The sequence below is a fragment of the Pectinophora gossypiella genome, chromosome 29, assembly GCF_024362695.1.
Source record: "Pectinophora gossypiella chromosome 29, ilPecGoss1.1, whole genome shotgun sequence".
NCBI lineage: Eukaryota > Metazoa > Arthropoda > Insecta > Lepidoptera > Gelechiidae > Pectinophora > Pectinophora gossypiella.
The window spans coordinates 3,223,697-3,234,191 of NC_065432.1; the positions used below are offsets into that span (position 1 = coordinate 3,223,697).

Sequence of the window (10,495 nt, forward strand, 5' to 3'; positions counted from 1 at the left end):
AAAAATTTTCTTATAAGAAGCTAGATGAACAAGTCAACACTGCGTTCTAATTATGAACAGCGACATCTAGTGGTGAATCGGTGGAACTAAAATCCTTAAACAAATAAATCAAAACAGCAACACGCCTGTATCGCCGAAGGGGGGTACGCAGAGGTGTATAATGTACTCCTTGCCCGTTTAAGTCCCATGTAATGGCGTTGTACAGATTTAACTTGATAATTACCTATTTTTTCATTGCTCGAGTACTTACATTAATTATTCAAAAATACAAGGTGTTAGTGGCATCGTAACGAATACTAAGGGGGGTGATTCAGACCATGATTCTGAGTTGATATGAAGTAGAATTTTCCGTTGCAAAATTCATGATTTTTTTTCATCATCAGCCCATTAACGTCCCCACTGCTGGGGCACGGGCCTTCTCTATGGATGGATAGGGAGATCGAGCCTTAAACCATCACGCGGGCCCAGTGCGGATTGATGGTTATTAACGACTGCTAATGCAGCCGGGACCAACGGCTTAACGTGCCTTCCGAAGCACGGAGGAGCTCGAGATGAAAACTTTTTTTTTGTGGTCACCCATCCTATGACCGGCCTTTGCGAAAGTTGCTTTACTTCAACAATCGCAGACCGAGCGCGTTAACCGCTGCGCCACCGAGCTCCTCGATTTTTTTTTAATTATTTTAATTTCTATACTTTTGCGATCGAAAATTCCACTTGTTATTACCTCAGAATAAGGAGCTAAATCAGCCTCTTCAGTATTCGTTACGATGTCACTTACACCCCGTCCAAGTACATACAGGTAGCCATACAAGTAGGTATGGGTGTTGGTGACACCGTAACGAATACTGAGGGGGATGATTTGTACAAATCAATTTTATAAAATAAATCAATTTATTTATTTTATTATTTATGATTCAGACGATTATTCTGAGATGATATCAAGTGGAATTACCTGTCGGAAAAAAATATGTTTTTTTGTGTTTTTTTTTTTTAATTTATTTTCCGTTCCATACTTTTGCGACGGAAAATTCTACTTGATATCAACTCAGAATCATGGTCTGAATCATCCCTCAAAGTTTTCGTTACGATGTCACCCTGTATTATTGTAATGGCGGAGTCATATGTAAAAATAAGCGTTGTTTGACATTTGATATTTATTCCAGGTGGTGGAAGAGGAAATGGAGAAGGAGCAGATAGGGGATGACAAGGAGGAGATGACCAATGAAGTGGTACGTACAAGTAAAGATACAAACAAAAAAAAATCTAAGGTACTCGAGACATTATTTTTATAACATAGTGCAAACTCTGCACGTACAGGGGCGTTAAAATGGCCACATCGAAGCAATTCATCTAAGAAAGCAATATTGCAATTTGACATTGCGCATATAAAAGTAAGTGCGCAATGCAAACAAATGTTATTTCTTCCTCTCAGACGACGCCCTGAGCCGAGGTTCGCGCCCAACTGGGCACCCTCAAGCCGTTTGTCTTAAACGTTGTACCGGGTGAGAGCCCTCAACGCTCCCCATATGTCCAGCCAAGTAGTTAATGCCATCTGCGGCAAATTACAATTAGTCACGTGAAAAAAAAAGCAATCAAATGTCAATGGCCCCGATTCCTGCAGACACCGCCTAATTTTATTTTAAGTTATATCCGTCATTTTCATATCCGTCGAAAAGGAAAGGGACGGATGATTCACAGCTCTTAATTTTAGGAAGAATGAGTAAATGAATGAATAACTCGGCCGAATCAATAGGTACGTCGCTGGTATGCAATCCGTTTGACGTGCTGTCTACTTAACTGTGTCGGGTTATTGACGGATATAAAATTTTTAGACGGTTGGTTTAGATTTGTGCTTAAAATTGACGTGTGTTCCATAAATTTTATGCTTGTCGATTACCCGTCCCTTTCCTTTTCGGCGGATAAGAAAATGACAGATATAACTTAAAATAAAATTAGATGGTATTTACAGGAATTAGCACCAATGTATCTTTAAACTTAAGTATCTTTGTATTTTTGCACTTGTGTGCCGTGGTAACTTATGGTGTTGATAATAACTGTGATGTCCTCATCAGACCCCGCCGGAGCTCCTGGGGCAGCTGAACAGCGGCCGCCGCGTGGACTACGTGCTGCAGGAGGCGCCCTTCGAAATGATCAACGAGTATCTCTTCGCCATGAGCAGCCACGTCTGTTACTGGTAAATATTGGCATAAGCTGTCACTATAATAATTGGCACCACAACCCCGCCGAGCCGCCGCCGCCCGTATGACACCACATTGTTTATTTATTTACTTTTATAATTTTACATAACAATTTAAATATATATATATATATATATATATATATATATATATATATATATATATATATATATATATATATATATATATATATATATATATATATATATATATTGCTTCTATGCTGTTCTGGGAGCATATAAAAAACATAGAACACGTTCAGCTGCTTCTCTTCCCGGGCATGTCGTAAAAACCGACAGAGGGATTGTGTCCTCTAACATGATGGACTAATGTTATGGGCGATAGGCTGATCCCTTATCACCATAAGGTTCATCATATCCATCTTTGGAATTCGTATCAACAGTGGCTGCAAGTTGTCTTTGATTACTTGTAGCTCTGCCCACCCCATTAGGGATTACGGGCGTGAGTTTATGTATGTATGTATGTATGTATATATATATATATATATAAAACCAAAACCATAGACTTAAAATACAAGTTGCAAAAGTATGCAAATATAATGCACAGAAATTACGACAATCGGCTCTAAAACTATACAGTTTGCAGTGACAGTCCCTAAAGGCCTCGGCCTGTGTGCTTATCTGAATCTAATCTAGCCTACAAGATCCCTGGGCAAAGGCCTCCCCTTCCTCTTTCCATTTTTCGCGGTCCTGTGCGTACTCCGGCCAGTCCCCCCGGCAAGCATTTTAATGTTGTGGCGGACCCAACTAGTTGGCCACCTAGTTCCGCTCACATGCAACAGATGGCGCCACACTCAATAATGCAGTCTTCAAGCGGTCGTGAAACGCGGTATCGAAGTTTACACAGCAAGACGCATGTTCAATACATGAACATAAATATTGAAAGTGTATAACAACTTTTTATTTTTATAGTTTTAAAATGGTAACTTTAGTATTTTCGTAATGTGGCAACATTGCCATTTGTCTTTTCTCTCTTCTTGACAATGTCTTGCGAGCGGTCGGACGTTGTCCGATCTTAAATTAATATTTTTGCAATAGTGAAATCCATATTTCTAAGTTACTTTGTTTTATTTACAAACAACGCATACAACTTCCAACAACACTGTTGGATCGTCGACCCCTAGTCACACTACCAACTTGTGGCTAGCGGGGTACTATGCTCAATTCGGTACCACGAAAACATCCTTTGGCGGCAGCACACCCTCGCCGCCAAAAACCCGTTATTATGTCGGAGACTTCTCCTGCAGAGAGTGTGGTAGAGTTTGCCGCTCTAGGATTGGCTTGCACAGCCATGAAAAAAAGTGAATTTCTTCGAGGCAATGACGTCATAAATCGTCTGAAACAGACGTATAAGGCCAATGATAAATTAAGGAGAAGAATGTTTATTTTAATGTTTGTTTAAATAATGAGGAGTTTTGTATTGTATTGTCTGTCTGTCCACCCCGCAGGGAGTCAGAGGACACGATGCTGTTGATGCTGCGTGAGATCTACTCCGGCCTGGGCGTCCAGCCGGACTGCTGTCTGCCTCAACACAGTCTCACGCTGCAGAGGACGCGCCTGCCCACCCCGGTATGGACACAATGCAATATGGTATTTTACCGGGTCAAAGATAAATTATAAAATGGTGCTAATTCCTGTAAACACCATCTAATTTTATTTTAAGTTACATCTGTCACTTTCTTATCCGCCGAAAAGGAAAGGGACGGGTAATCGACGAGCATAAAATTCATGGAACACACGTCAATTTTAAGCACAAATCTAAAACAACCGTGTAAAAGTTTTACATTGGCCAATAACCCGACAGAATTAAGTTGACAGCAAACGGTTTGCATACCAGCGAGATACCTATTTGATTCGCCCGGGTTGTTCATTAATTTACTCATTCTTCCTAATATTAAGAGCTGTGAATCATCCGTCCCTTTCCTTTTCGGTGGATAAGAAAATGACAGGTATAACTTAAAGTACATTTAGGAGGTGTCTGCAGGAATCGGGGCCAATGCTAATCTAGAAATAGAAGCTTACACTTACTTCTATATAAATTTCTTCGGTGTGGCCATTTTAACCACCCAGTGAAAAGTAACTGATTTGACTAGTTGGAGACTATTTGAGGACGTCCACCACCGCCACATGACTGTACGACCAATATTTTGTATTTTATTATTATTTTTCTGTTTCTTTTACGTTTTTGTTAATAATTGTGATTCTGTGTAATATTTTTTTCCCCTACTGTGTTTGTATTGTTAATGTGGTGTCCTCTAATAATAAATACTTTCTTTCTTTCTTCTAATTATAAATAATTAAGAGTTCTCATTTTTCAGGAGGAGGCCTTAGTGATGAGCTCGTCAGAGCATCCTTCTACCAGCCGCGGAACCACGTGACGATATAGCTAATTATACTAGATAATAACCGCATAGATATTACCATGGTATAAGAACACCTGCGGGCTTAGCACCGTAAGCGCGCGACTCTCGCCTCGGCATACGTCACCCGTCACTCTCTCACAGTACTGCACAGAAAGAGACAGACGATCTCTGTCGCGGCGAGAAAGAGTCGCGTGCTTACGGTGCTAGGCCCGCAACTATGCTCAATCCTATGCCAAGCCGCCATTGCTAGCCCTTGATGACGTAAGTGTTACCATTAAATTGGTATCTTCAACATTCCAAGGATGCGAATTTTATATTGAAAATTAAGTGAATTATTAACTAATGTATTTAATTACTTTTACAACTGTAAGTAAATATTTTACTAAAAGTTGAAAATTTCGTTGCAAAGTAGAAATAAAAGCATTCATTAGTAGTGGGTAATTTATTTTTTGCGAAATGGCAACACAGGGCGGGATGACGTCAGCTGGGCTAACCTTGAAATGTTAGCTGTCAGTTTTGAGCATATCTGGTTTGCTTATACCATGCATATTATAACCTACATGGCGATATTAATGTCTTTAATGTCCTGGGAGCGGAGTTGGTGCTAATAAGGCTAATCGATTATTTACCCCTAAATAATCTACGGGTGTTATTAATAAACGAATCTCAGCTGAGACTGCCCTCAAGATCATGCTCAAGTCTCTGTTTTTATATGAGAACTGTCACATTGACATGATCTTGAGGGCAGTCTCGAAGCTGAGATTAGTTTATTAATACCACTCTAAATATGCATAATGAGATAATGCATCTTTTATCTAAAAAGCAATATTGCTATTTGACATTTGTTTGCATTACGCACTTACTTTTATATGCGCGAATGTCAAATTGCAATATTGATTTTTTTTTAGATGTTTTTCTTCGATGTGGGCTTTTTAATCCCCCTGTTCAAGGAATACATACACATATATACATAATATCACGCCTATCTCCCATTGGGGTAGATAGTGACCACGGGATTCTAACTCAAATATTGACACATCACTTTCGCTTCCAATCTCATTAAAGCAGCTTCGTTTTCACTTAAGGACATTTTTATTGAAATGTTTTCTGAATTCCTATTTTTAATTCTATATACAGTCATGAGCAATATAATGTACCCACTTTAGGACTCTGTCGCACTAACATATTTGACATTTAGTGAGACTTACAGTTCAATTTGTCAAAAAAGTTAATGTGACATGGTACCAAAGTGTATACATATTAATGCTCGTGATACATACATAATCTTCATCGGGCTAGGCAGATAAACAAGTCATAATATTTTGTCTATACAATTAATTTATTAAAGTTATATGGGAATAGAATTAAAAATAGGTCTTATATACTTATTGTCGTTCCATTGACAACTAGAGACACAGTAACAGTGTTACCATGCAAACAAAGTCACGCCAAATTACTAAGTAACAATTACTTTTATACAGACTGTTAGTGACATCGTAAAGAATACCGAGGGGGATGATTCAGACCATGATTCTGAGTTGATATCAAGTGGAATTTTCCGTCGCAAAATTCATGTACCTATTTTTTTAAATTATTCTATACTTTTACGATGGAGAATTGCACTTGGTATCAACTCAGACTCATGGTCTGAATCATCCCCCTCACTATTTGTTACGTTGTCACAAGTATATTGGGTGTTAGTGACATCGTAACGAATACTGACGGGGATGATTCAGACCATGATTCTGAGTTGATATCAAGTGGATTTTCCTGTCGAAAAATTCATGAAAATTATTGTTTTTTTTTTTCTATACTTTTGCGACGGAAAATTCCACTTGATATCAACTCTGAATCATAGCCTGAATCATCCCTCAAAGTTTTCGTTACGACGTCACTAACACCCTGTGTATACTCTGTCGCTATAATATATTTTTTTAATTGTGTACCCGAAAATTGAGGGAAATAGGTAATTATAAGGTTAAATCTGTACAGCGCCATCTATATTGTGTTCGGTGTACGTAGCCTCGAAATTCCCTCATTCCTACTGTGAACAGTCATGAGCAATATAATGTACCCACTTTAGGACTCTGTCGCACTAACATATTTGACATTCAGTGAGACTTACAGTTCAATTTGTCAAAAAAGTTAATGTGACATGATACCAAAGTGTATACATATTAATGCTCGTGACCGAACCTATTTGTCTTTGGAAAGTCAATGTATTTAAAGTACATATAATATATATATGTGTACAGAAATATATCACATTTAGATATAAATTAAATTATTTTGACAAAGAAATTCCATACTAAAGGTTGGTTAATAAATATTAATCGTTATTTTTTTTAATAATCAAATTGCCAATATGTCAACTAATCGATATACTTTTCTTTTTAAATTATCTCTATGAAAATATACTATAAAGTATAATTATCAAAGTTAAACATGTAGGCAGCATTTCTATTTTTAACCGACTTCAAAAAAGGAAGAGGTTATTTTGTTTATCTTCAGGCTACGATTTCTTTTTTTAGTTAAATAACAGACATAGACGGGTAGACAGCCACAATTATTCGAAAATATTTTGAGTTAATTGCTGTTTGTGGCTTAAAATAACACCAGGTGAGAGCGCTCAGCGCTCCCCATTTGTCCGGCCAAGTAGTTAATGCCATTTGCGGCAAATCTACAATAAGTCACGTCAAAAAGAAAGTTTACAATAACTTGAATACATTGTATATAAAGTGATATTATCAGACAATTGAAAAGTTTATTTCAACATACCGTAAGTTCACGACTATATCTCAATTGGGGTAGTCAGAGGAACATCCATCGCAAGATACCCTTTATAATATTCTCTGTCGGTAAAAAAAATATATTAAAACGAATCAAATGGTTGTGCAAATATATCAAATTAAAAAGTAACATTTCTGTGGGATTTCTTTGTTAATTTAACTCTTAACTTTTTTGTAAGATAACTTATACACTGTTGTTGTTTTTTTTTTTTTTTTTCAAAATTTTGACTTGAATTTGCAAGACCTTACTTTGAAAGTTCAGTCGCATCAAAATATAGATGATAAAAATTGTATAATTAATAAAAAAATAAAGTTTATTTTTAATTGTTTGTTTTTGTTGTAGTTAGTAGAGTTTAACTTTTAAGATGACATTAGCTAAATTTATATTTATACAAAGTCGGAAATATTGGTATAAAAATATATTATATATTACAGAGTGTTAGTGACATCGTAACGAAAACTTTGAGGGATGGTTCAGACCATTATTCGGGGTTGATATCACGTAGAATTTTCCGTCGTGTCCGAAAATTCCACTCAGAATAATGAGCTGAATCATCCCCCTTAGTATTCGTTACGATGTCACTAACACCCTGTATACTTTCCGTATACTGAAAACCACATACGCGCTATTTCCAAAAGAAACACATTTTAATGTGATTTTTACATCTTTTTTCCGGAAATTACAATCCAGCTAAAAATTGAGATCTCAATTTTCTACCTAAATTGAAACTAACTTACTTGGTTCGCACTATGTGGCAAGAATTATACTTCACAAAACGTAACATGGTTAGAATTACAGAAGCATTGATATAAATATAAAGAGAGATATGTCTCGCTCGCACTAATAGTATACAGCTTAGTACGAAAGAGACGGAAGATATGTCACTTTAATCATGAGACGTTTTAAGACTTACTTGTAAGATGAAATTAGTAAAATTTATATTTATACAAAGTAGTAAAAAATAGTAATAAATCATATATACCGTTCCATACAGTAGAGTTCGATACTAAATTAATATTATTAAATTGGAACGTAGATATGTAAGAAATAGAAATAAGTAAAAAATAAAATGATAACCTAAAAACTACATAAACAAGTTCATCATTGCGAATTTGACTATTTGCGACCGGTGGACATTTTGCGAATTAGAAATTCTACGCTAAATGATCCAAATTACGGAGAAGAGTAATGACCAAGCATGACCAAGGGATAAGGTTGGTTTTCCCCGAAGGGTAAGGCAAAGGGAACTATGCCCATACAGCCATGTCTTACGTATTTTTTTTCTTGATGAATGATGAAATGATGAAAGGTGATGATGATGAAACCTAAGCCCCCACCCTCGGAGTAGACTCCTACTCCGAACCCCAAACGAATTAACTCGAAAGTCCGCATAAACTTTCGAGCTATGAAGCGGCTTCTTGACACGAAGCGAAAATAGGCAGATACACTTTGTTTATTGAATACTCCAATATAATAACACTCGCGAATGTCTTCCGACTAACTTAATGCGATCATCAACCACAAAACACCACTTCGTATTAATTATTTAGATTATTCAATGAAGAAAGCAACTGTCCCGTTCCCGTTTCCCGCCAAAAAGCCCCAAGGGATAAACAATGACACCTAAATAATCTAAGATAACAATATAAAAAATAAGCAATACAGTAAGGAGGTGATAACTATTCACAACAAAATCTTAATTAAAAAAGAACTTTTGCGTTTAAAAATAAATAGGTTAACTTAAGGCGCAATTTTTTTTATTAATGGCCTGGTTCCACACCCGTAAGTCGTACTAATTATATAAAGGTCTTTGTGTTTAGTTATGTTTTTTAGACTTGGCTTGAGGATCTTGTAACCAGGCCATTAAATAAGAAAAAAAAATTGTCATTGTCCATTCATTGTACTATTTATGAATGAGGCTTTTTGGCGGGAAACGGGAACGGGACGGTTGCTTTCTTCATTGAATAATCTAAATAATTAATACGAAGTGGTGTTTTGTGGTTGATGATCGCATTAAGTTAGTCGGAAGACATTCGCGAGTGTTATTATATTGGAGTATTCAATGAACAAAGTGTATCTGCCTATTTTCGCTTCGTGTCAGGAAGCCGCTTCATAATTCGAAAGTTTATGCGGACTTTCGAGTTAATTCGTTTGGGGTTCGGAGTAGGAGTCTACTCCGAGGGTGGGGGCTTAGGTTTCATCATCATCACCTTTCATCATTTCATCATTCATCAAGAAAAAAAATACGTAAGACATGGCTGTATGGGCATAGTTCCCTTTGCCTTACCCTTCGGGGAAAACATAAACAAAAAAAAAAAAAAATATTTATGAATGATTAATTTGATAAGGACAGAAAGATAGTTTTGAGCCTAGTGTATTTTTCTGTCATTAATCATTCATTCATAGTTCATGAATGGGCAATGTCGACAGGACAGAAGTATACTACACTGCCTAGTACGAAAGAGACGTGTCTATTATTCTGTCAGCTGGTTTGCAAAACTTCGAACCAAATTTCGAACTGCCCGCATCATATTTAGATTAACTTGAGAACAGGACAGAAAGATAGTACACAGCCCAGTGCGAAAGAGACGTGTATTGTTCTGTCTGCTGGTAAACAGTAGTGACGATCTGCGGGTAGCTGCAAAGTAACCAATATTGAACTACCCACGGGTGTTGTTGTGATTTAGGACAAAAAGTTAGCATGCAGGCTAGTGCGAAAGAGACGAGTATAGTTCTGTCAGCTGGTCTGTCAAACATTGTTGCTCAGACTCTGATGACCTTCTACTAACCTATGCTATCCTGGTACATAACTTTGTGAATTGCTGCGTAATAACGGAATTTTGGACTATCCGAAGACTTTTGGACTATCCGAAGACTTTTTCTCTTGGTTTATTTAGCTTTCGTAATATTGGACACGGCAAATATAGAAGAAAGGTCTTGATTACTTACTTATTCCTCTAAGTATTACGCGCTCTCCGCGAATTCACCAAAATCAACAAAATGCACAACAAAACGTCATTATAACGTAAGTAAATTTTCAAATAAATAGGCAATAGGTTTCGTAATATTCCTAAAACAAGATTGAAAAATTATGTAGTAGGTACCAGGATAACATGAGTTAATA

At 36.8% G+C, this 10,495-nt stretch overlaps 1 protein-coding gene across 1 annotated transcript in view; it reads left to right on the forward strand.

Moving 5' to 3' along the window:
• LOC126379349 (uncharacterized) overlaps positions 1-7,694 on the forward strand; it is a 113,982-nt gene extending 106,288 nt beyond the window's left edge. The window contains exons 16-19 of the mRNA XM_050028055.1: positions 1,164-1,229; positions 2,073-2,194; positions 3,667-3,787; positions 4,537-7,694. Of these exons, the coding sequence (XP_049884012.1) occupies positions 1,164-1,229; positions 2,073-2,194; positions 3,667-3,787; positions 4,537-4,596 (369 nt within the window). The 3' untranslated portion in view covers positions 4,597-7,694. The remainder of the gene's footprint in view (positions 1-1,163; positions 1,230-2,072; positions 2,195-3,666; positions 3,788-4,536) is intronic.
• The last annotated feature ends 2,801 nt before the right edge of the window (positions 7,695-10,495 follow it).